The sequence below is a fragment of the Staurois parvus genome, unplaced genomic scaffold (genome assembly GCF_062004578.1).
Source record: "Staurois parvus isolate SC_StPar_1 unplaced genomic scaffold, SC_StPar_1.0 ptg000885l, whole genome shotgun sequence".
NCBI lineage: Eukaryota > Metazoa > Chordata > Amphibia > Anura > Ranidae > Staurois > Staurois parvus.
In genome coordinates, this window is record NW_028318681.1 from 37,475 (window position 1) to 65,402 (window position 27,928).

The 27,928-nt window shown below is 40.1% G+C and overlaps 1 protein-coding gene across 1 annotated transcript in view; it reads left to right on the plus strand.

The window, feature by feature from the left end:
* The window catches only part of LOC149442466 (atos homolog protein A-like), a 48,089-nt gene extending 26,336 nt beyond the window's left edge, over window positions 1–21,753 (plus strand). The window contains exons 5-11 of the mRNA XM_089656071.1: window positions 3,512–3,628; window positions 6,331–6,410; window positions 12,538–12,646; window positions 13,351–13,509; window positions 17,270–17,338; window positions 19,556–19,749; window positions 21,205–21,753. Of these exons, the coding sequence (XP_089512197.1) occupies window positions 3,512–3,628; window positions 6,331–6,410; window positions 12,538–12,646; window positions 13,351–13,509; window positions 17,270–17,338; window positions 19,556–19,749; window positions 21,205–21,358 (882 nt within the window). The 3' untranslated portion in view covers window positions 21,359–21,753. The remainder of the gene's footprint in view (window positions 1–3,511; window positions 3,629–6,330; window positions 6,411–12,537; window positions 12,647–13,350; window positions 13,510–17,269; window positions 17,339–19,555; window positions 19,750–21,204) is intronic.
* The last annotated feature ends 6,175 nt before the right edge of the window (window positions 21,754–27,928 follow it).

Below are 27,928 nucleotides of genomic sequence, written 5' to 3' on the forward strand. Positions count from 1 at the left end.
CTCCGCTGGTGCAGTGGGTCCTGGGTTCCTCCTGGTGCACAACAATGCCCAGCCTCATATGGCGAGAGTATGCAGGCAGTTCCTGGAGGATGAAGGCACTGATACCATTGACTGGCCCCCACGCTCTCCTGACCTAGATCCAATAGAACACCTCTGGGATATCAGGTTTTTGTCCATCTGACGCCGCCAGGTTGCACCTCAGACTGTCCAGGAGCTCAGTGATGCCCTGGTCCAGATCTGGGAGGAAATACCCCAGGACACCATCCGTCATCTCATTAGGAGCATTCCCTGACGTTGTCAGGTATGCATACAAGCAAGTGGGGGCTGTACAAATTACTGAGTGCTATTTTGAGCTGCTGCTAGGAAATTTCAGCAAAAAGGACTAGCCTGCTGCATAATTTTTTCACTTTGATTTTTGGGGTTTCTTTAAATTCAGTCCTCTGTAGGGTGATCATTTTTCATTTCCATCAAACAATGGGGCATCTTTTACGTTCCTAACACATTACCCAGTCCATATCTGTATAGATATCCAGCATGATATTTTTCCCCATTGAGATCTGATGTGTTTTCAAAATGTTCCTTTAATTTTTGAGCAGTGTATATACCCTCTACTGGACAGGAATGAAAGCTAGCCTGAACTATTAAGCGCACATATATTTTGTATTCATTGTACATGCCAAGGCATGCTTCTCCAAATCCAGATCTGTCAATGCAGTTCACAGTTAAATAGCTTTGTCAGGACAAAGAGGGCATGTAGGTGCAAACTAAATATATACAAAAAAAATTAATACATAGAATAACATAAGCAAGATAAATACATCATATGAAACCTGTTACATGTCCTAAACAAAGTATGCTTAAATAGAGGTACTGACCCATGGTATAAATAATATACAGGACTGAATAGTCTGGCAGGCGGATATAAAGGCCGAAGAGGGGAGATGGGGAAGGGAACCAAAAGGGCTCCTCTCTGTTGTCTTTTTAGATGAAGCAAGAACTGATGTGGGTACTTTAAACAAACAACTAATTGTACTGGTATATCACCACCAATCTTCCACATCCCATCCATCTGGTTTTTAGTGTCCCTTCATATACTAAAGCTAGAAACATACTCACCCATTCCAAGGATCAGCATAAGGGATTGCCCATGTTTTGTATACCTTAGCTGGGATCCAATGACACTGATGTCCTATACTATGAACTTCCAAGGGTACACTCCAGAAATACCAGGGAAAACTTGGGACCATATAAAAACAAATTCCAAAGATGGAGAATTTTCATGATGACAACACGTGAGCCCAGCGGGCTATATTCTGGAATTCTAAATATGTTGTATCACCTCATACTACTTTAATAAAAAAAAAAAAAAAAAACGCTTTTATATGCATACATAAAGTTTATCTTGGGGCCCGGGGGAGGAAAGCGGGCAGGAGAGGGGAGATTAGGGGAAGGGGACAGAAAACACAATCCGAAGTAACTCCTAGCCCTAAATTGCAGATGTTAACTCCATCTCCCACTTGGCAGCCTTTCTGATCTATATACACAATATACCCATGATTCTACAGGGCTCAAAGATTCTTAAAATGATCATATTTCCACATATAAACCTATATCTTCTTTACCAAAAAATGGGGACAGATAGCTTGCCCACACTAATATTTGCACCATCTTCTAGGTGGATGGGGGATATTTCATAAGCCATTCTTTTGCCCACCAGTATTACTTGGGGACATTCCTTTACTGCACCATATAGACAATTTGAACAGAAAACCCCAACCCCCCCCCCCCCTTCTCATAGATACTCCATGCATACCTTCATATACTGTAGATATCACTGATGTTACTCTAAATCTCCATAGCAGCTCCATACCTTGCCCTTACACAGCCTCACCCCCCCACCAGAAACAACCACACATTAAGACTGATCAGCAGCCCCTTGTATATGCCTCCACGCTGCCAATTCTGTCCCACCGGATGCCAAAATGGTGACTAAAAGTGACTTCATCACTGTACATGCGTCCTGCATCATGTCACAATGCTCTGCGCATATGGGCCGCTTCCATGGGCAGCATCCTCGCCCCACACTGCCCAGAACCAGCTGTGGGCTTATAGCATCCACCCGCCCTCAAAGCTGTACAAGGGGACAGGGTGACGCAGGGGCACAATTTGTTCTATATTTCTGTTTAAGGTACCAACATCAGTTCTTAGTATAAAGACATTAGTAGAGTGGAGCACTTTTGGTTCCCTTCCCCGTACCCTTTCTTCAGCCTCTGTCTGCCTGCCAGACTATCTAGTGCTATATTTTTATACCACGGGTCAGTACTTTTTTTTTTTTTTTTTCTTAGTATTTTTCTTTTTGTTGCGTTTTGTCCTTGAATTCAAAGGGGAGGTGTATTTTTTGTTTGTTTTTTTTCACTAAACCTGCACCAAAAATGCAGCAAGGAGGACTTTGAAAAATTCACTGGACCCACAGCAGATCAATCTGAAGAGTTCCATAGGAATACATGGTCACACGGTTTTTCTTTTTTAATGCAGCCACAGAAGAAAAATGGATCCATGTCAAAGCAGCCTTTTTAAATGAATAGGAAAGTTCTGTAAAGAGTTAAACCTTCCATCATACTGCCTTCCAGATGCAGCAGCATCTGTGAGAATGTGACACAGTAGCTGACAGCCTGCTAGCCAATCGCAACAGTGAGTCTTCAGAGATGCAGACAGTTGAACTGCCACAGCTCTGGTACCAGTACTCAGCCTGCAGTCTCCAGATACCCTGTCCTGACATATAAAGGGGAGCCCTGTGCCAACTGGAGCGCAGACTGGTTGTTCCTGCCAACTGCAGGAGCCTTGCAGAGATCAAGCCAGTATACTGAATGATCTGGGAGAGCTCACACTCTAACTGGAGAGACTTCCAAGATTTCCAATATTCAGACTGAAATGAGTACCTGTGGATGGTAGAAACATTTTCCAATGCAAGCGGAAAATATAGCAGTAAGGATGGAGGGATACGTTCTCCTAAGGACGAGAAGCATAACTGGGCAGGTGTGAGGGGTTATAGACTCTAGAGGTCTGGCCTTCAGTTTGGTGCCTAGTGTCAGTTTCTCCTGTAGGCAATGGGCAGTAGAGAAAATGATTTGGAAGTCCTAGAGTTTTTCATCAACCACAACATTATGCCACCTTAACCCATGCACATATTTCCATTTACCAAATGAACAAGACCAGTCTGCAAGTTCTTTTGAAAGTGAGAAACTAATGAAGCTGTATTGGAAAGCTCTAGCATTGCCAGGTGTATGGCCGGCTTCAGGGTATCTAGCAAGGTATGATATGGGCCAAAGCTTGCCAATGTAGTTTAGCTTGCCATGACCTTTGTTGTACTTTAAAGCAAACGAGTAATGGGTCCATTTACTATGTGATGCACAATATTCATGAAGTAAACAATACAACATTGGCACTTAGGAGCATAACTAACAGTGCAAAATATATACCATTTTATATGTTCTTTTTTTGGTGTACCCAGAAATCTGTACCATTGCGGACATCCAATAATTGGAGGAAGAAGGGTTTCCACTCACTAGATGGGACTTCGTCCAAAGCCTTCCACCCTTGCACAGGTTTACCTTTACTCTCAAGTCCTGTAAGTTTCTGCTGACCTTTTTAATATTTTATTAATAATTGAACCCTTGTGTGATTTTATTTACATGCAATCATTCTATGAAACAGCTTGTTCATTTGTTTCTGCAGATGTTTGCAAGCAGCAAAAGCTGCATACTATTTCAGCGCCAGATTTCCCATTTGGCACAGGCAAGCGGTTTTAGCCATTTGCAGTTGTAGTGAGTCTTCTATTCTTGTTTCCGATAGCAGCTGATCAGATTGTATTGTGGGAGATCAGATCTAGGTAAATTCCACAGAACATGGAAATACAATTATTTTTAGTAAATATAAACTGCTAAATACCTTTTTCTCATCAGCAGTATATAGCAATCTTGTGACTTTTATCAGTGCCCAGCTGAGTACTGGTTAAAGCTTGTAGGAGGAATTTTCATTCTCCTCTGACTGTCCTATGAGTCTGCATAACTCCTGACCCTCTGCCTGGACAGTGCTGAATGGCCCTGTGCTGATCACGTGCACTCTCCCAAAGAAAATAAACTCTCTGCACATGCTCAGTTTAGTGTATATGTCTAGAGTGCCTCCTAGAGCTCTGTACTATCAGCAGATGGAATGGGGACAGTAAAAGAAGGGGAGCATCAGAGAAGACGGGATCAAACAGCCTTTTTACAAAATGTACATTAACCCACTGGATAACAGTGGGTATAACCAGCATGTTTTACTGCATATAAAGATTGATTTTACTGCTGTGGGTTTAGTAAAACTTTAAGTCCTCACAACAGCCACTCCGCTGTCCAGTGAGACTGGCACATTGGCTGTCTGTTTGGACAGGGTAATGTAAGGTATTTTAGAGCTTAGCCATGACGTCGGGGGAAGTTCAGCGCCGGTAAGTAACATAAACCAGAACTTCACTTTTACTGCGCCTTTTTTAAAAAGTATTTTTGGACCACCTTTGTTGAAATGAATGCTTACTGTTACGGAAGGCTGTGGGGGCTGTATTACAGTGCAGCAGCTTCTACTGCATACAGTACTGTGCTGTCTTCCTGGGAGTCCTACACACTTTCCTTCTGTGGCTGGAAAGAAGCCGAGTCGGTCATGTGACATCTCAGCCATTCAAGAAGCACCTTGTATTTTTTTTTTTTTTTTTTATCAATAAATAGAAGTTATCTGACCAAGGTGGAGCTTGTGATGCCATCTGCCAACCTCTTCTCCTTGGTCAATCAGATGCCTTGTATTCATTGATAAAAATACAAGATGCTTTTTTTATTTACTGCAAAGTCACATAACTGTTTGTTTCTTTCTGGGTGGAAAGGGAAATGGGTTGGGCTTGGTCAGACACCACAGCTTACTGTATGCCGCAGAAGCTGCTACACTGTATTACAGCCTCCAAAACACCTCCGCTGTTCTGCCACAGCATAGATCCATTTAAACCAAGCTGGCCCAAGCTAAATTTTAAGTGCACAGTAAACATGGAATAACCAAAGGCAAAACTTTTTTTTTTTTTTTTTTTTTTTTTTTTTTTTTTCCTTTTTTTTGTTTTGGATAGTGGAGAGAGATTAGAACACCTGAAAGGTTGCTGTCTGTGCCCTTCATTAGGGAGATTCTCTTGCCATTATCATTTGAAAGTTAAGGTAAAAAAATCCCAAATTTTGGGTTATCCCCAGAAAATTAATAGAGGGGAAATCTACCAATGGGGACACTTGTTCTGGTGACCTGGGGGTCCCCAAGGAATCCGATAATTTGCAGGCATTTCTTCTAACTTCCTGTTTGGCTATGGGACAGGATGTGAAGGGAAATCTCTGCAATGGGACACAGATGGCAAAAAAAAAAAATTTCAAATCTGACGGGTTATCCTCCCTTGCTCTATCCAAAATGGTAAAAAAGAAAAAAAGTTTTGCCTTTTTAGTTCTACTTTAAACTAAATCAAACCGTGGACAGAAGCAGCTCTTTGGTCTTGTATAGATAATGGAAAGCATCTTGTGGTGGTCACTCTTACACCGGACTTGCACTCCATTTCTATTTAAAAGTATATTTTCACTTTAAAAAGTCAACAATAAAAAAAAAAAAGCAAATTGGATGCATCAGGTTTTCAAGCATTAGTATTAAATTATGTCCAAGACCGAATACACCAAGAGGGACCTTGTGTATATAAGTAGTGTCCTAGCTGAGAGAATAAGCTCGATCACTACTGCACAGAAGCCATCTCGTACATTAAACTGCTGTGTCAGCAACTAGGAACAAAATATGATCAAAGTCCTGGAGTTCTTTTTAAGACTCATTTAATGTTTCCCTAAATTTTGCAAACTCCCCAGGAAGGTCTTAGAATTTAAAATGAGAACAATACATATACACAGCTCTTTAGCATAACTGACAAAAGTGGGCGAGTACCTCTCACTGCCTCCCATCCTCGTGTTTCCACAGCTAGGAAAAATCAAATGTCTAAAAACCACTTCAGATATATTTTATTTTTTATTGAATTATCTTCTATATGTACTACATACTTACTGTTTCATGCTTGCTACATATTTGGCAGCATATTACTACGTTGAAGCTAAAATCCTAACATTCTCTTTGGTCATCTGTCAAAATATCTAAGCTTCAATTAGTTAAAGTTGGCTGAGAGTCTTTGGAAATCCAGGTTGTTTGCAGATTGGGAATTTGATCTGTCTCCTGCAATGTTCATTGAAAGCCAGGGCTTGCCAGATGAAAGAATCTTTTTATTTCACCTAGGTTCCACAAAGAAAAACACAGTCAGGGTATTTTGATCTGGACACTTCCTTACTACAATTTAAAGGTTTATCCACAAGGAGGTATTTATATTTTTGTATATCTTCTGCTCTTACTAAACCTTTCTTTTTCCAGTGCATTGTTGGGATAACTCTTAAATAAGGATGTTCAGCGTTACATGACAAATGCCAGTAATTGTATACAATCTAAGGTTGTGCAGAGCATCTGTGGGCACACTAAATTTAGGGAATTAGGAGAAAATCCATTCCAAAAATACTGAATTCTGGGAACAGCAAGTAAATAAAACAATGATCCCATTTAGTGTGTGTTTTGGGATGGGGTAAACCATAACTGCCATGGGTGCTAACAATACTCACCTGTTATGCGCAGCCTTGTTTTGCCTGCCCAGGCATCTCTGTAGTCAATGGCATGCCTTACCTGATGCAGCATCTCTGCATGTGTTTATAGCTCTGCAGTGTATATATCCTCAGTCGCTAGCCGAACAGAGGCTCCCAGGTGTCAGTGTTTTATTATTAGAAACTAGTGTTGGAAAACAAATGTACATTAAAAAAAATATATATATATATATATATATATATATATATCTCAAAACCTATTCAAGCTATAGTTTTATAATGGATATGGACTGAAAGTGCATACTTTTAAGTTTAATTTGAGGGTATGTACATCCAAATTGGAAGACAGGTTTAGGAATTACAGCTCTTAGGAGCAGCCATCCCCCCTTTTTTTGAGGGGCCAAAAGTAATTGGACAATTGAATCAAAAGCTGTTTCATGGCCAGGTGTAGGCTACTCCTTTGTTATTTCTTCATCAGTTAAGCAGGTAAAAGGTCTGGAGCTGATTCTAAGTGTGGTATTTGCATTTGGAATCTATTGCTGTGAACCTACATGATGCGTTCAAAGGAGCGGTCCATGCAAGTGAAACAGGCCATTGTAAGGCTTCAAAAACTAAACCAATCCATTAGAGAGATAGCCGCAACATTAGGAGTGGCCAAATCAACAGTTTGGTACATTCTGAGGAAAGAACGCACTGGTGAGCTCAGCAACATAGAAAGGCATGGACGTCCATGGAAGGCAACAGTGGTGGATGATATTCAATTGTAAAGAAACCAATTCACAACATCCAGACAAGTGAAGGGCACTCTCCAGCAGGTAGGTGTATCATTGTAAAAGTCTACAATCAAAAGAAGACTTCACGAGAGCAAATACAGAGGGTTCACCAAGGTGCAAACCATTTGTAAGCCTGAAGAATAGAAAAGCCAGATTAGACTTTGCCAAAAAAAATCTTAAAAAAAAAAAAAAAGCCAGACCAGTTCTGGAAAAACATTCTTTGGACAGATGAAACTAACATTTAATCTGTACCAAAAATGACTGGAAGAAAGTGTGGAGAAGGCTTGGAACAGCTCATGATCCAAAGCACACAATGTCATCTGTAAAACATGCTGGAGGCAGTGTGATGGCATGGGCATACATGGCTTCCAGTGGCACTTTGTCATTGGTGTTGATGTGACAGAAGCAGCTGGATGAATTCTGCAGTGTTTAGAGATATACACTCAGCCCAGATTCAGCCAAATGCAGCAAAGTTGATTGGACAGCACTTCACAGTGCAGATGGACAATGATCCAAAACACACTGCAAAAGCAACCCAGGAGCTTTTGAAGAAAAAGTGGAATATTCTGCAATGGTCGAGTCAATCACCTGATCTCAACCTAATTGAGCATGCATTTCACTTTCTGAAGGCAAAACTAAAGGCAGAAAGACGCACAAGGAAATGAAGACTGCTGCAGTTAGAGCCTGGGAAAGCATCAGAAAGGAGGAAACCCAGTCTTTGGTAATGTCCATGGGTTCCAGACTTCAGGCAGTCATTGCCAGTAAAGGATTCTCAACAAAATATTAAAAATGAACATTTTATTTATGATTATATTCATTTGTCCAATTACATTTGAGCCCCTGTAAATGGAGGGACTGTGTATAAAAATGGTTGCAGTTCCTAAAATTTGTACTTGATATTTTATGTTCAACCCTTTTGATTAAAGCTGAAAGTCTGCACTTCAAATTCATTTGCATTGTTTAGTTTTAATTTATTCTGGTGGCATACAGAGCCAAAAGTATGAAAATTGTGCCTGTGTCCCAATATATATGGGCCTAACTGTATATAATATTTTGTGAATTTCTCGCTTTTTACATCTTGAGCACAGAATTATCAAAATCGGGCTCCAACCATTCCACCAGCAGCATGCATCCAAAAAAGGATGCAGCATCCCAAATCATGCAAAAACGATTTACTTCATAAATGCATCATTACAATGTAAACAAATGGCATATAGCACCTGCACAGTTTCGAACAACCATGAACAAGAAGTTTTTTGCATGATGGCCGCTGCATCTCCTTTCTTTTATATAGATATAATCTCTAGTCTATTTGGAGAGAGAGAGATGTATTGTGGTTTTGTTTTATTTGGGGGGTGGGGGATGCCTGAAACTTGCAGTTCTCAAACTTTGAAATTTGTAGGTAATCTGTGTTTTAATGGTCATATTTGCAACATATTAGTTTCACTTCCATTAAATAGCATAGATCGGCCTTCTTCCTTCACATTTTTATCCCAGAGGAACCCTTGAAATGATGTTTAGGTCTCTGGGAACACCTGTTAACATGAACTAATCTGGTTATTAAACTATGAATGGGGTATGTAGCGCTAGAGAACAGATAATAAACACGGGACTGTTTATGATATGAAGTACCAATACAGCAGTTCATATAATAGTTCATATATTCCAGCCTGAAAAAATGGAAATGATCCAATGATGTTCCAGATCACAAACGATGAAATAAGAGAAATTAGTGAGGTTGTGCGCTTACCACAAATACACACAATATGAGCATTGTATGTAATTAACAGCAACCGGGCATCATGGTCTGGTCAACAGCCTGGGCACCATCTGGTCATATATGGACATCCGGGTCACAGGTACAACGCTATCCAGGCCCCTTCTGGCTTTCAAATCCAAAACGCCACCTTGCATAAGCTCATTACAAACGAGCCGGGAGGCAAGAAAGCGCTAATAGTAAAGTACGTTTATTTAAGAACACAAGACAAAAACCAAGCAACCAGGACTCACATTGATATACTATAAATCCAGGCCCACATAAATCAGCTCCCTGATGGTCAGTGGTTCACTCAACATGCAACGCATACAGATCAAAGTCCAATAGATAGGACCCTGGTGGCCAGTGGTATCACAAATACAAAGCCATAGAGTATAGTGAGTATTATTAGAAATATACTCATCCAGGTCAGGTGAGGTAGTTCCCTGGTGGCTAGTGGATCCCTAGTAGCAAAGGCGTCAATAGGGTGGATCCCCTAATATCCCCAAATACAAAGCCATAGAGTATAGTGAGTATTAGAAATATACTCATCCAGGTCAGGTGAGGTAGTTCCCTGGTGGCTAGTGGATCCCTAGTAGCAAAGGCGTCAATAGGGTGGATCCCCTAATATCCCCAAATACAAAGCCATAGAGTATAGTGAGTATTAGAAATATACTCATCCAGGTCAGGTGAGGTAGTTCCCTGGTGGCTAGTGGATCCCTAGTAGCAAAGGCGTCAATAGGGTGGATCCCCTATTAGGGGATCCACCCTATTGACGCCTTTGCTACTAGGGATCCACTAGCCACCAGGGAACTACCTCACCTGACCTGGATGAGTATATTTCTAATACTCACTATACTCTATGGCTTTGTATTTGGGGATATTAGGGGATCCACCCTATTGACGCCTTTGCTACTAGGGATCCACTAGCCACCAGGGAACTACCTCACCTGACCTGGATGAGTATATTTCTAATAATACTCACTATACTCTATGGCTTTGTATTTGTGATACCACTGGCCACCAGGGTCCTATCTATTGGACTTTGATCTGTATGCGTTGCATGTTGAGTGAACCACTGACCATCAGGGAGCTGATTTATGTGGGCCTGGATTTATAGTATATCAATGTGAGTCCTGGTTGCTTGGTTTTTGTCTTGTGTTCTTAAATAAACGTACTTTACTATTAGCGCTTTCTTGCCTCCCGGCTCGTTTGTAATGAGCTTATGCAAGGTGGCGTTTTGGATTTGAAAGCCAGAAGGGGCCTGGATAACGTTGTACCTGTGACCCGGATGTCCATATATGACCAGATGGTGCCCAGGCTGTTGACCAGACCATGATGCCCGGTTGCTGTTAATTACATACAATGCTCATATTGTGTGTATTTGTGGTAAGTGCACAACCTCACTAATTTCTCTTATTTCATCGTTTGTGATCTGGAACATCATTGGATCATTTCCATTTTTTCAGGCTGGAATATATGAACTATTATATGAACTGCTGTATTGGTACTTCATATCATAAACAGTCCCGTGTTTATTATCTGTTCTCTAGCGCTACATACCCCATTCATAGTTTATGTTCCAAGGTATTGAGGATTACCCTGTATGTTAGCTGCTTACCTGATCTGTTTGCGCTCACTTAATCTGGTTATTGTTTGAAAGACTGCTCCATACATTGGAGATCAGTGGGAAGAATGCCCCTTACAACTCATTGATTTTATGCCTTTGCCTAATTCCATGTCCAACAACACTTGGAAGAGTCAGACACTATCAGATGTGGGGTCAGTCAGCCACAATTTAACAAGCCCCTAGCAACTGCTAAAGGAACCCTAGTAGGAAATGCCTGCCATAGATTAATGAGACCATGCCTCCCCTTATTTTCCCCACTTGATTTATATCAACATATTTCAATCACATGTAGGGGAAGCCCTTCTAGCTATGCTTTATGAATCCTTTATACTGTGAGATGGCATTGACAGAATATTTTGTTTAGTGCAGGAAGGTGCAGCTGTATTGGTCTGTGTTAATCCCTGTGGCAGTGTACAGTATGTGCAGCCATTGAAAGTCTAAGCAGCTCATTGGCACAGGAACAGTATTGTGTTCAGCCAAAGGAGATGTAAATGTAGTCAGTTCATTATGATACAGAGTTGCTGATGTGACGGATCTGATCTGAGGTCTGTGGTTTTTGATTATTACAGGTGTTGGGTAGAGCAAGGTGGACATTAGAACTTTGTTTTATTAGAAATTTAATCCCAATTAAAGTAGAAAGTAAAACTTTGTTTTTCTAATTTTTGAGTAAAATAATGAAGTGTTATAATCCCTATCAGGTTTTTTTTTTTTTTCTTTTTCATCTGTATTCCATTTGGGAGATTTCCCTTAATTTCCTATCCAGTGACCAAAACTGGAAGTGAGAGGAAATCCCTTTAAAGTGAAACCATCCCTGGATGTCTCCAGGTCTAATGTCCCCATTTGAAGATTTCCCATCTTACTGTTCTGGGGACAACCAAAATAGAGCCTGCGAATCTCCTTAATGGGGACACAGACAGCAGTAAATCCTGACAGGGGTTCTAATCCCTCCCAGCTCTATCCAAAATGTTAGTGTTTTTTTTTTTTTTTTGCCTTAGTTATAAAGGTAAAAAAAAGTGCAATGCAATGTTTGTCCACTAGATGGGGATCTTTTGTGATCTATGCTATACACTGACCGCATTTATCAGCAGAATTATATACTGGTCATATAATGCTCCTACTCTTACACCAGCCTCTGTGCGATCTAGTATGGTATCTGCGCACAATAAGGCATCTTAGTAATGTATGCAAAACACATCCTTATTGCTTGTTTCATGTATGCAAAGATCAATATGACAAATATGCTGTCTACAATATAAGTACATCATCCTGTAGGGTTCTGTAAAGGAACTTATTACATATAAATTGTTTTTGATTATATATGTGCTTTTTAAAGTGTTTTTGTTTTTTCAGCATTAATGTAATACTTAGGATTCCCTCTGTAGCAGTAATCCCTCTCCTACACGCCCCACATAAGTAGCAGTGGGCCTACCCTGCTGCTGCTGTTTACACACTGCAATTCTATTTGCCATTGGAAATATAATTGCAGTCTGAGCCATTTAAATGGTTTTAAGTACCAAGTTTGGTTGTATGCCCTACTGCATATCCAAGACCAAGCGGTCAGGTTGAAATTGTTTATATTTGGGTTAGGCTAGTTACAGCTGTAGGCGGTCATTACACCTGCAAGCTATGGTTTTGTGTTTGTGAACCTTAAGACAAAATGTAATTTTTTTTTTTTTTTTTTTAAATCCATAACAGACAACGTCACTGTGAGAAAAAAGTAGTGGGTTCAGAGTGCAGTATCAACCGACAACTCAGTTGCAGTGCTCCACCTGCACCTTGTCTTAGCCTTCTGGGAAATTTTGAGGTATGTTCTCTGCAGCCTTACGATGAAATTTGTGTGTACATTTCTCTAAAACACAGAATTAAAATCGCCCCTATTAAAATTCAGCTGATTGTCTTGCGTTTTGCCCAGGCAGTAGATTACAAATGGGACATGTTCTTATATAGCACAGTCTGGCATTTGAACTCAAGTTTAACGTGATCCCTGGCACCACCAGATTTTTCATTTTACCATCTTGATAATCTGAACAAATATTGACTGATCACAGAAATGATTTTGTGATGTATGTAGGTATATTATCGGCATAATTTAAGATAATTTGCCTTTTTTATAGTGTAGTGTATGAATAAGTCCCAATAAATAGTCCATTTCTATTTTTTCTTAGCACAGATGAGGTAGACTTTCTGTTTATGATGCTTGTAGGGTTCAAGGACTCATAGCAGTATAGCTTGAATAACAAATTTGTTGCCTGTGGATTGGACTATGTTTGGTATCTACAGGTATGCTCTTATAATCCTTATTGGCAATCTGCTGCAGCTCCTAGAACTAGTCAGGACTTCAATGCTGTCATTTACCTTTTTTAAGTGGGGTTTCCACATTCCGCAGCAAAATCAACACATCCAGTGGGTATTCAGTGCTAAGTGGCAGGGGATAACCGTTATTTGTGAAGTTTGTCAGAGGATTTCTTTTTCTTTAATATTCCCATTGTATTTTCTTATCTTTTTCAGGAGTCTGTTCTAAATTCTAGATTTGAACCTTTGGGCATAGTTGAGGGTTTTACAGCATCTGTTGGGGCAAGTGGCGTTTTCTGCCCAACCCATACGACATTGCCCATCAAGGTGTCTTTCTACAGTGTTTCAGATGACAATGCTCCCTCTCCATACATGGTGAGTCCCAGTAGTGCTTTATAGATTTAGAAGTAATAATGTACAACCCATAGACGTATCAAAGTTAGTGGGTTGAGGCTGGATTTTAATCCGCATGTTGATGAGACCGCAAAGAATATAAAGCTGATTAAATTTTTATAGTGATTGTAAAGTTTTTTTTAAACTTTTTTCATAACAAATATAGTATGTACTTATCTGCTCTGTGCAATGGACCTTCTTCTCAGTAGAAAATATGGTAGTGTGACAAGAGCAACACCACCCAGAACGGAAAGTGGTTACTTAGACATCCACGCGGAGTAATGTAAGCTAGGTAATTACAGAAAATACTTTATTTTGATCACATAGATCATAGGGAGGTTGAACACAAGCACAGTGAACATATCAAACAAAATAAAATCATTTAAAAGCACTAAGCGTCTTCATTTCTGGGTAATTTGGGCACATAGGGAACCATATAAGGCAGTGGAATTAGCTCGCAATATTCTCTTAAGTTTACATATAGTCCAGTCTTGTATTTGATTTAACCATGTAGTCTTCAGACATATTCTTGGTATAGGCCAGGGTATGTAGAGTAACTTCCTGGTGAGTAGAGACTATAACACAAAAAGATGGCAGTCAAAAACTATAAGTAACGTATATATCACACCAACTCTACCCCATATAGACATGAACTGTTACTCCAATTACCTTCTCAGTAATTTCGCTGTCATACCAGCATGATGAATGTGGAGACTTCCTGGGTAACCACCCCAGGTGAAAAAAGATCCACAGTAACAAGTGATTCTAAGGATATATATAAAGTATATAAATCATAAATATCAGGCAGGGTCCCTGAATAAACACAAAAAAATATATGTATGGGGTATATATTACCATCAGTGATGATCAAGAAGACTTCACGTCGACTTGAAATAAGATCAGGTCCTTTCTGCTTGTTTAGTAGTGTATATATGGATGGGAGGCCAGGTAGTCTCAGAGCAAAAAACTTCAAAGAAAAAATAGTATATATGTATCACAGGCAATATATACCTGAATCTATATACCCACTGAGGGGTTTCCAAAAATTGCTCAAGCTGAAATAGCAGGGCGGTTCCTTAAGGATATCACCATGTCACAGCGTATCGCACATGTGTGACATAGGATACATATATTCCTCCACAGAGGATTTCCAAAAAATTCCCTGAAACAGGGGTACTAGGCACATATAGCATTCCATAAAATTTCCTATAGGCTTATTAACCTTAACCAGCGACTACCCGCTAACTTAGCCAAATAGGCAAAAAATTACTTGCCACCGGTGGAAGGTATGCTCTATTTAGCGTTTGCTCCAGATCCATGTTAAGAAGGCACGAGGCTCTGAAAAAACTACCTTAGGGCTACCTTTCCAGCAGTCCGCTTGTGGCAATACTAAATAGAGCATACCTTCCACCGGTGGCAAGTAATTTTTTGCCTATTTGGCTACGTTAGCGGGTAGTCGCTGGTTAAGGTTAATAAGCCTATAGGAAATTTTATGGAATGCTATATGTGCCTAGTACCCCTGTTTCAGGGAATTTTTTTGGAAATCCTCTGTGGAGGAATATATGTATCCTATGTCACACATGTGCGATACGCTGTGACATGGTGATATCCTTAAGGAACCGCCCTGCTATTTCAGCTTGAGCAATTTTTGGAAACCCCTCAGTGGGTATATAGATTCAGGTATATATTGCCTGTGATACATATATACTATTTTTTCTTTGAAGTTTTTTGCTCTGAGACTACCTGGCCTCCCATCCATATATACACTACTAAACAAGCAGAAAGGACCTGATCTTATTTCAAGTCGACGTGAAGTCTTCTTGATCATCACTGATGGTAATATATACCCCATACATATATTTTTTTGTGTTTATTCAGGGACCCTGCCTGATATTTATGATTTATATACTTTATATATATCCTTAGAATCACTTGTTACTGTGGATCTTTTTTCACCTGGGGTGGTTACCCAGGAAGTCTCCACATTCATCATGCTGGTATGACAGCGAAATTACTGAGAAGGTAATTGGAGTAACAGTTCATGTCTATATGGGGTAGAGTTGGTGTGATATATACGTTACTTATAGTTTTTAACTGCCATCTTTTTGTGTTCTAGTCTCTACTCACCAGGAAGTTACTCTACATACCCTGGCCTATACCAAGAATATGTCTGAAGACTACATGGTTAAATCAACTACAAGACTGGACTATATGTAAACTTAAGAGAATATTGCGAGCTAATTCCACTGCCTTATATGGTTCCCTATGTGCCCAAATTACCCAGAAATGAAGACGCTTAGTGCTTTTAAATGATTTTATTTTGTTTGATATGTTCACTGTGCTTGTGTTCAACCTCCCTATGATCTATGTGATCAAAATAAAGTATTTTCTGTAATTACCTAGCTTACATTACTCCGCGTGGATGTCTAAGTAACCACTTTCCCTTCTGGGTGGTGTTGCTCTTGTCACACTACCATATTTTCTATTATGCAATCCTCGGTTTATTAATCCACACTTCTATAATAAGTGAGACGGAGATAGTATTATGACACAAAGTATTTGTGTTATCATTGGTGGCTTCTCTCTGTTGTCGTTTTTGTGACCTTCTTCTCAGGTTTCCTGCCAGAGCTCCTGGCTTCTCCTCTTCTCTTGTGTGCCACCATAGGTAGCCGCTTCCTATGGTGGCACACCCACGGGCTCGATCCTGAGCCACATTGCCTGTGTACATGGACTCGGGCTCCACTGCTTGGACCTGCCCCCCTGCTATTTCATCACAGGATTTGACTGACAGCAGTGGGAGCCAAAGGCTCCTGCTGCTTCAACAAAGCCTGTGAGAATCGGGAGAGCGGCTACAGATGAGCAGAGTGCTGGATCGACTGAGGACTTGGGTTAGAATAAGGTAGGACCTAGGGGGTGACACGAACTACCTAAACATTTATTACCTTTTACAAACCCTCTAGGCTGCAGGGCTCAGAACCAAACTTATTTATTTTATTACAATTTTGGGAATTAACCCATAAACCCTGGGGCCCCCCTCAGCATTTGTATGTGAGAAATCCAGGTGCCACATATACACCATCCAGTCTTGATAGCTAGTGCCACACTCTAAAGGCTTTGAAGGTGATACCAGATCTGATCAGATGAGCAAAAAAAAAAAAATTATACCTGTCTTTTATTTAGGTATTTAAAGGGAAGGCATAAGGACCAGTTGTCTGTCTATCAGAGCTAAATAAAACTTGGCACAGTAGTGTCAGGGTTTAGGCTCAAGATGTGACAGTCAGTTTCCGCATTCCCATATCTTCTGAGTTAATAAACCTAACATTAACCTGTACACAATATTACATTTTTATAATGCTTTAACTTCTGACTGCAAAAGAATTTGGTTTGGTGTTGTATGATATTTAATAATATATTCATTTATTTAACAATTTAAAGGGGATTTTATACCATTGCTTTAAAACGTTAACCCTTCTGTTGGTGTAATGTCTACTTGCTGGATCCAATGGATACTGAAGGGTGTTACTGTGTCCTATTTCTGCTCAGAAGGAAAGTGCTATGAGCTATGGTTCTTCTGGATATGGTTTAGCTGGTGCATTGACAGAGAATCTTGTTGCTTCTCAACTCTTTGAATAACATGGGCTTTCTCCACAATTAAAATGTGTAATTTTTTTTCTTTTAGATTGTCTCTTTAGTTGATTGCAAAATCATAATGTTGGTACTATCCTATTTATTTTCCATTCAGGGTTACATTACACTGGAGTCTCTTGGCAAGAGGGGTTATCGCATACCTCCTTCTGGAACCATACAAGTGGTAAGTATATTCCTTTTTGATAAAGTAGTAAGTGGCCTTGTCCAATTAAGAGATCCCCTTCACAATAGGGCAAAAGTTATCAGACATTCAATCCAATATTGCCAAATAACACCTTTTTAGAAATTTTTAAAGGGCAACACCTCTAGAAATCTTTAAAGGGCAACAATTGATGCAATCCTCCTATTAAAATCACCAAGCGTTTTTGTAAAAATTCATCTGTGAGATAGTTTCGCCAGCCATTAAATCACTTCACATGTAAAACCTGCTACTCATGGTATTGGGACACACTCTTCTCCACATCTACTTGGTCTCTTTTAAACCCCCCTTGTGTGTGTGTGTGTGTGTGTGTGTGTGTGTTTTTTTTTTCTTCAATTTGTGAACTGTAGGCAGGCTTCAGAGAAGAAGAGTTTTTTTTGCTCCTGGGGGAAAAAAAACATTCTAACTGTCCAGGTTGCATCTAACTGCTCTTCAAAGTTTTAGAGCTAGACCTATATAACCAAGTTCTAGCATTTTTGTGTGGTTCAACTCTAAATATAGTTGCATTTAATTTAAAGGGTGGGAAAGAAACCAAACCATGACTGAAATATAATGATTGCAGCATTTATTCTTTGGGATTGCTATTTTGTTAACCACTTGCTCTCGAGGATTTACCCCCCTTCCTGACCAGCCTATTTTTTGCATTATGGTGCTGTTACTTTAACTGATAATTGTGTGGTCATGCAACACTGCACCGAAATGAAATTTGCGTCTTTTTTTTTTTTTTTTTTTTTTTTTTTTTTTCTTCCTCATGAATAGAGCTTTCTTTCGGTGGTATTTGATCGCCTGTGCCTTTTGTGCAAAGAATAAAAAAAAAAAAGATAAGACAACTTTGAGAAAAAAACAATATTTTTGACTTTTTGGTATTGAACATGTCCAGTAAAAAAAATTCCAATACATGTTAATTGGTTTACGTGAAAGTTATAGCGTTTACAAATGGTGGTATATATACTGGGATTTTTTTATTTTTGCTAGTAATGGCGGTGATCAGTGACTTATAGCAGGGCTGCGGCGGGCATTCTAGCACTGGTGGGAACTGACTTGCTGTCACTTACATCCCCAGTGACACCAATACAGTGATCAGTGCTAACAAAAAGCACTGACGCTGTACTAATGGAAATGGACAGGAAGGGGTAAACTTGTGGGGCAATCAAAGGGTTAACTGTGTGCTGTGAGCTGTTTTACTGTATGTGTGTGTTTCACTGTAAGCACACTGCTTTGCATGGCTGTGCTATGTTTACTTACAGTTCTCTCCCTCTGTCGGTAATGCTCCTCGATCACCAGGCGGGACCTAGTGATTGACAGCCAAGGCGCATGCCCCCTCTCTGGAAATGCGAAATGACATGTTTATAAATGTGATTTTTGCGCACCCATGCTGACCTGTAGCAGTATTACTGCTATAGGGCAGACTGGAAGCACCACTGAAAGAACTACATTGGGCTGCAAATTGCTGACCTCAGTACTTTGAGTCCACTGACCTGGATGTCAGAACTGAACGCACACTTGTACTGTGACTCAGAGGGAACTAATGTTCAGCTTTAAAGCCGAGCATCTTGAATTTTCTGGACAACAGTAATAGCAGACTACAATTTTAGAAAATGTAAATTAAAACCATGAAAAAAGTTAGTCTTCAAAGCTACTGGGAATCTGTGGGACTACTAGAAGTGTGGAAGCACAATTCAACCAACCTGAACTACCTGAAACAAATTTGGAAGAATAAAATATACTTGTCTCAAGCAATGTGTAAAGCTGTAAAGTATTTTTCTGATTTTCAAAAATATGAATTTCCATGGTGTATGTGTTGTGGTTGGTTGCGTTTTTAAAGCTTAGGTGTTTTTGTTTTTTTTAGTGAATTCTTTTTTTTTTCTTTTAAACACTAAAAATGGTACTTTAATATAGTGTCCAATGTGCTGGTTGCTGCTGTGTTGGCTTGAAATCTTCAGCAGTCTTCTGCCCCCAGATACCCCTGCAGATCTCAAAGCTGCAGGGGTATCCGGAGGCAGAGAACTGAAGATTGCAACCTAACCCACCAGCACACTGGATGCTTTCCATTCTGTAATGTTCCTGATGATTAGGATTTTTTTTTTTCTTTTAAAGACTTAAGCTAAACAATACTTTAAGTCATTGTATAAAATAAATCCTTGACTCTAACGTTCGTGTTTTTTTTTTGTTTTTCTATAGACCTTATTTAATCCAAACAAGACTGTGGTGAAGATGTTTGTGGTGAAATATGACTTGCAAGACATGCCAGCCAATCACCAGACATTCCTCAGACAAAGAACATTTTCTGTTCCTGCAAATCGTAATAAGGGGACAAACCCTGAGAACAACATAAAGACAGAAGAGCGGACATTACGTTACCTCATCCACCTGAGGTATCTTCCTTTGTTTACGTTGAACATTTTTAAGAGGGCTTATTACGACATTATTATTATATAGGATTTATATAGCGCCAAGAGTTTGCTCAGCACTTTACAATATAACGGGAGACAATACAGCAACAATACAGTTCAATACAAGCGGGATAGGAGGTCCCTGCTCCTTGGAGCTTACACTCTAGGAGGAATTACTACTAGCTACTGTTATATAAACTGTGGGGGTTCATCACTGGAACAACTGGTTGTCAGTGACAGCGGGAATCCACTCCTAAGCCCAGCTGGAGACGGGGTTTTTTTGTGCTGGACGCAAAGTCCGACCTTTTTTTGTTTTTTTTGTGTTTATTTTTCTTGCAACAAAATAAATAGCCTCCCTTAATGCAATAACTATTAACATAATGCACCAGAGCATGGAGGTGTGAAGGGAGGAGGAAGAAACCTTCATGAGACCTGTTTAAAGTTCATCTTCTGAAAAATAAATGCACATCTTTATGTATGTAATCAGCAGATCGCAGGTGCAATCTCAGGCTCCAGCAGATTCTCTGGATAGCCGTCTGCCTGTACCTTCCGTACAAGCAGGCAGTTACTGAAGTGCAGGAAGATCAATGAACTAAGAGTGCTCACCAGGCACCCTCGTATTTCATTGAGAACTACAAGCAGTCAACCACAATTGCTGATAGTACTTGTAGTCTATTTAGTCACAGCAAACTGTAAATGAATGACGCAGCCATGTGGGGAGGGAGGAAGCTGGGGATGGGGGGTGCATAGTAAACATGTTACATGCTACACCATAATACAAGTGTAACATGTTCAGAGAGGTGAACTTCGCCTTTAAGACATTATGCAGAGAACACACCATAGGATATTGGAAGTGCACCACTGTGCTCTGCATTTTATAAATAAAAATGTGCAGTGTTGAGTATTTCCAGTAATCTACAGAGTGTGCTGTGAGGACAATGCAGGTCATTTAAACAGGTCCCTTTTTAATGTCTGTGGTGGGTGTCATATCCTCTTTTTGATGACTACGGCTGTGATCTTGTTGAGAGGATGGTGAAGACGCAGGTCAGAGCCTGGAAGTCACAAGCACCTCTAAATCTTTCTAAATCCTAAACAGATGGGCTTAGTTTTGATTTTCACCCTTTCTTTCTAGGCCAGCTTTTCCTTGTAACGTTAGGATTCCTCCAGACATTGCTAGGGATTCCTTAAGCAATGAGACGTTTCTGCCTTTCAAGAGGGTAACCACTGACCCCAATGATCTTTTTAGCTATCTGTAAAGAGATTCTTCCCAATGACTGCAAATATAGAGTATTCTTCCCAGGTACCATGAGTTGTAGATGTAGTAATTATTAGCAGGGGTTCCCCAGACCAGAAAGTTATTTCAAGGGTTCCTCCATGTTAAGAAAGGCTGTCCTAGACCATCGCCTGATGATTCTGATTGTTCCATTTGCCATTCAGGTTCCAGAGTTCTAAGTCGGGAAAGATCTACCTCCATAGAGATGTGCGGCTTCTGTTTTCTCGGAAGTCCATGGAAGTTGACAGTGGGGCAGCATATGAACTGAAATCTTACATAGAAACTCCAACAAACCCTCAGTTTACACCCAGATGTTGAGCCAACGGCCAAGAAGATCTCTGGCTAGATTCAAAGGAAGAAAAGACTTGATTACATATTGAACAGAGACTTTGGTGTGAATGAACATGATGAAAGACATGGACAAGCCCCAGAGATTTTCCTTCAGTATGTTCTGTGTATTTCATGTAGACTGGAAACAAAGTCCTAATCCATTTTTCTACTATAATACATCTTGATTAGGTGTGTGCTGCATTAGCAATTCATGTTAGTTTAGTGTTTACACATTTTATTTTGTTTATTTAATATTTAATGTTTCAGTTACTACACAGTGATTGTTTGTCTTTGTGTTCTAATGTAGCACAAGGCCTATGTAAAATCATATAATGTATTTTTGACAGTAATATTGAAATCTAAAAATATATACAAATCTTTAATTCAGTGTGAGATTTCCTTAAGCGTCATTAGACTTTATAAAATGGACCTGTTCTGTAGTTTTGGAGATTCTGCTATCAATACCCCAGCTTGAGTCACACATGCTTTTAATGACGCCTGAGTAGTTAACCCCAGCATCCTCCATGTAACATAGATGTCACCAGCACTATACAGGAGTGGAAATACAATCATGTATGTGGGATCCATCATTGAAGGCCTGAGCTCTTCAACTGGTTCTTTAGTAACATATTAAGAGTCCACAATAAACAAATGGTTAGCCAGTTGATTCCATACTTGCTAATACTAAATCCTTTTTAGATTTCCTCAGAAGATGGCTACGTCATTTAGATGTTTTTCAAACTTTGGCATAAAAGATGATATGCTGCTGACATTAGTCATTAAGATAATGACTAACCAAAGTTGTGGAGCCCCCAATTTGTTTCTTCTGGAGACTTCTAGATCTTCCTGCCAAAGTTTCTGCCACCATACCTGCCTTTTTTTCGTTTTTTCGATTTTCCCACTTCTGCCATGATCTCTATAATGTAAAATAAATTACAAAAGCCAACAGGAAGAGTTGGACCCTTTCACCTTGCACACAGCTCTTTTATATCAGAATCCCCTTAAGAGAGCAAATCTAGGTTGAAATAATGGGCTACACCCAAATAGTTAAAGCTGAAGTTTAAGTATGGCACCTTGAATAGTTACAATGGTCCAACTTGGAAGAATGTATTTTCCAAATAATTTGGTGTTCTTTGATTGTGGAGATCATATCCTCAAATCCCTACTTCTACACCTTGTCTAATCAAAAACACTTTGCTTTTATTGAGAAAATGCATAGCATTCTCTGGTGCCTGTGCAGAGCGAGTGACCCTCCTATGTTCATGATGCAGCAGGGCAGCTGTTTGGCACGTGACCCAGAAGCTAATGGAAATCACTGTAGTAGCTGCAGCCACTTCAGTAATTTCCAGCTTCCACAGATATGGCAGATAACTGGACCAATATAACTATGTAAAAAGTTTCATACTTCAACTATAAGGATAATTGAACTAGAAAAAAATGCTCACATCCACTTAGCTTCACTTACCTGACCAAACCTAACCCACCCTCTCCAGAAACATTTACCTCAATGCGACAATTACAATTCAAAGTCTTCAGTGCCTAGGACATGCCGGCTCATTACAGCTCCATAGACATCTCTGGCCTTTGGAGACAGCACCATAGAAGTCTATTGGGCAATTATACACAGGCCAGGACACTGAAGACTTGTGGTGCTGGAAGTAAATAAACAGTGGAGGCCATGGAAGCCAGATTGAGAGACATATGTTTCTGGGGAAGATGGTTTAAGTTAGGTCAGGAAAGGGTTAGTGGGTTAGGTCAGGAAACGAGAGGAAAAAGAAAAAGTGCCCTTACCCGTTAACGTTTCCATTGATAATTAAATGTGACCTTTCTGGTCTCCACAATCTTCACATTGAAGGCCCATTAGAAGAGGGTCAGGGCCAAGTTCAGCTTTTACAGTAAATGTCAAGATTTACATAAGTTTTGTGGCCTGCATCTGTAGCTCTATTGAAGGTCCTGGCATGCAATTTCCACTGAAGGTAAGGTGTTTATATTCATCATAGGATTCATTTACACTGCACTTGTTTTTGATGTGTTCACGGTTAGGCTTCATTTACACTGGGTTTATATGAGAAGTGTCAAGAATCCAGCGTATTCCTGCAGCTTGATTCACAGGTGGATGCAGATAGGTGGAGGTGCTCAGCCCGTACAAAGCAATGACAGCGGCTGCAGGCGTCTGGTGGAATTCAGATGTAGTTGCACATGGAGTGGGTACTGTGGTTAGGGACAGATGACCTCCTCAAGGCACAAGCAGTTTGCATCCAAGAGATTTTCTGTTCCTAACTACATGTAATCTCACCATGTTTGAATACATCCAAAGCCACTGCGGTTATTATCAGCTTGTCACAGCTGCTGGCTCGTCTGGATGCAGGCGCCACTAGGCTCACCCCCCCCCCCTTTCCTAATGGGACTGCATGCAACTAAGGAGGCACAGGGGGCACAGAGTTATTCACCTATGTGAATGCTGGAAGTTGGGGATGGAACAAGCCTTTCAAGCAAAACGAAAAACCCGGTAAGTAAACAAAGCAAAAAAGAATCCGATATCAGCGCTGTGGAGGGGGGGACTGGATGAAGAGGAGGGGAAAGTGCTTTGAGAGGGCAAAGGTCTGCTTTAATGAGGCCTAAAACTCCAGCATTTACCAAACACTTAGGTAAACTGACTCTTTTTAAAGGGTCATCTAAATTGATATTCTGGCCAACGTTTTTCTAGATCTAGACTTCAGGACTGCTGTGCAGAGGTCTCTGCTGGGTTTTGGAAGTCATCTGATGACATTGAAGCCATAGTTCTTAACACAATCAAATCAGTCAAAACACATGCATGGTAGCCTATCACCACCCATGCTTTTTATTTGACTTCAGTAAAATTAAGTACAATTATTTGACATTTTGTAGTACATTATTAAAGAGTTATTCCACTTTTTGGTGAGAAAAAAAACATTCCCCTGTGGGTGATCTATGTGCATTGCAAGGATTTTAACAAATGGTATTGCAGATAGTGATTTTGTCAGAATAACAAAAAGGTAGCAGTTTGTCTGTGTCCATGTCCAGAGTGAATCTGTATGGGAGTGACTTTATAGTTGGCCATCAGATGCTGCACCTGCAGGAAAGTGGCAGGGTCTGCTTCCCTTTGGGAGAAGGTCACCAAAAATGACATTTTTGTTGCAGGGGAAGCAAAAAATTTGACTTGCATCTTAGTTCAGACTTCTGGGAAAATCAGTGATCCAATCGCACAAGCAAGAAATTTAATTTCCAGGGGGTGATCTGTACACAATCTGTGTACAGAACACCTTCAGACTGCCATATTGCATTTTACAGAAAAGTACAGCGCTGCAGATTGAAAAGGAAAGGTGTTTTTTTTTTTTTTTTTTACTTTCAATTACGGTATGATTTGAGTTGCAATTGTATACGCTATATTTGTTTATTGGCACATTTTTTTTTTCAATGAAAGTGGAGTTACCCTTTTTAAATAAAAATAAATAGGAATTTTTTGAACAAATATAACCACAATAAGACCACACAAAGAATGCTTATGTACATGTAATAGATCAGCCAGGTCTCTGTATGTAGGTGTTTTTAACTTCCAGTAATGACACTAGTATCTTACAAGACCAGGGGCGGACTGACCATTCAAGCACTTGGGCACTGCCCGAGGGCCTGGAGTCAGGGGGCCCCATGAGATTCTTTTGGTACCTTTTCATAGGCTTTTTTGGGTGTGGTTTGAGTGTGGGCAAAGACACAGGGGCCCCATGATCTCCTATTGCCCAGGGACCCCATGAGTTGTCCGCCCCTGTACAAGACTATAGATGCTTTTATAATTGGGGTGGAACCACAAATAGAGGTATACCCTGACTCACAACTGTTTACAGGGCATATACATAAACATTGAAAAGTGATGGCAGAATGAGACTGAGTGGTCCATCGAGTATGTCCTCCACTTAACTTTTTGTCTGCTTATAGATTTGTTTGTCGCAAGCATGTTTGAAGCTATTTACTGTTGACTGGCTCACTACCTCTGCTGAAAGATTATTCTAAGCATCCACTATTCTTTCAGTAAAATAATACTTTGTGATTAGTTTTGTACTAGTAGATGAACTCTGTTAAGAAATTAGGAAATTCACAAATATGGGTCTTCTAAATGCAGTTCTCCCTTTGTCTGTATATTTGCTGTGAGAGAATCGCAGTGATCTAATATGGGTGACTGCAGCTAGCCAGAATACCGTTCCATGGCTTTTAATGGCAAAGCTGCTTAGATTTCTAAATATAGTCTATGAACAATATTAAATCGTGTTTTTGAAGCTGGGGGTTGGTAACTAGATCTAAATTGGACACAGAATGTAGTGTGTGCCTGCCTGGCTAAAGGGTCCGTATTTATGGATGTTTACGTTTTTTACTTCTGATGTGTTGGTGAATCATTCAAGTAACTGGAACTCCATGTTGGAGTTTTTATTGGAACTTATCGGGTTGTATTCAGGGCTATTGCTGTTTTTTGCAATATTGTTTATTCTTAGGGATAAGGTTCACCACGACAGAACCCAGCTCCCCAGGTTCTTATTGACAATAGTTTGCCTAATAGTCCCCAAAATGATCAGATCTAAACAGCAGGATTTGCCTCCTATTGTCTTCCATGGGATTTGCTGCAAAATTTGAATTTGACAAACTTCAAACCAGATTAGCTGGTCCTTTGGCAAATCAATCCCTATCAGATTCCTCATCATTGTTTGTTGTTTATACAAGTCAATGGGAATTGGTCAACATCCCAAATACAAATTTAGTTTTACTAGTTTTCAGTTTGACTTCTTATAGTTTTTTTGCTCATATACATGTAACCCTTACCAACAGCTTTCCACTCCCTGTTGTTGTACTTACCTCCCTGGATGAGGAGCTGGCCATGCCCACACAGCTGGTGTTGCAGTCTGGGGATTTTAAATTCCTGGTCGTCTTCCCCTTTTGTTTTCTTTAGGGCTTCAAGGATGGATCACAGCGTTTCTGACCAATCATAATCACTCTGATCCATCCTGGAAGCCCTGCAGAAATAAGAGGGAGTAGAGCAGGGATTGCAAATACCCAAACTGCTACACTGACAACTCACCACCCACAGAGATAAGTACAGCAAGGACCAAGGAAGGGGGATCGGGGGGGGGAGGGGGTGTAGGATCTCCTCAGTGATGAATGATTCTGGAAGTGACAAGGATGTCATCACTCCCAGATTTCAGTGTTGTCTTTACCTGGCTGGTACACATGATCTGTGTTTGATCAGATGTTTTAAAGGGCATGGGAAATGTGGGGGGGGGGGGGGGGGGGGTGTCTAATAGACCCCTGATGTCTCAATAACAAATACCCACCACAGCCTAAAGCTATCACTGTTCACCCCTTGTGATAACAATAAAGCTAAATGAAAGAGTGGTTTTAAAAATGTACATAAAATGATTTAAAAGCACCCCTGTCCCCTCGTGCTTGCATGCCAATATAGGTCCAGAACACACATGCAAACAGCGACTTTTCACCACACATGAGGTATCCCCACGAAGGCCAGAACCAGAATTGTAGTGCCATAGCTCACATAGAACTCTAAACTGATAACCTGTAAAGGCTTTTAAAGCCTCACCTAGGGACACTTTTAGGTGCTGTAGTTTGTCACCATTTTACAGGAATGCGCAATATTAAATCTTGACATGATGGGTGTCTTATTTTCTTAACACAACAAGATATTTTATATTTTACCAAAAAAGTGGGTATTATATGGTTTTTGTACAAATATTCATTTAAGTGTATTTTTTTCCTTAAAATTTCTGTTTGATAAACGGTTGCGCAATTATGTTAATTGCAATAGCAACCATTTTATTCTCCAGGGCCTTTGCTTTCAGAAAATGTTTGGGGTTCTAAGTAATTTTCTAGCAAAAAAATGCAGGTTGTGACATGTATGTGACAGATGAAAAAACTAACCCGGTGAGCAAGCAGTTAAAGGAGAAGTCCCCCCATAATATCTGTCAAATTTGAAAGCCGTGCAGTGCTCTGCCTACACGGCTGCATCATTTATTCACGGGCTCCTGAGAATGAATGAACTACAAGTCCCGGCAGTCTTAGCGGTTGTTGGCTTCTAGTTTTCAATGAATACCACGGCACTGTGGATTACTGGGGTTGTTAATTGAAGCTTCCTATGAGAATATCTGCTTGGCTCATACATCCCATACATACCGTGCGGCAAGCAGATATTTTGACAGGTCAGCAGGAGACCTGCATGGCATCAATGATCTACTGATCACTGGTGCAATGCTTTCCAGGCTCCTGTAGACAAAAATAATAAATGCACATTTTTTTTTTTTTTTTTAATCTGCAAAAAAAGTGCATTTATTATGTTTGTCTAAAAGGTGACTTTATCCTTTTTAACCTCTTCAAGTCCAGGACACTTTCACCCCCTTCCTGTCCAGGCCAATTTTCAGCTTTCAGTGCTATCACACTTTGAATGACAATTGCACGGTCCTGCAACACTGTACCCATATAAATTTTTGATCATTTTTTTGAGACAGATAAAACTTTATTTTGGTGGTATTTATTCACCAC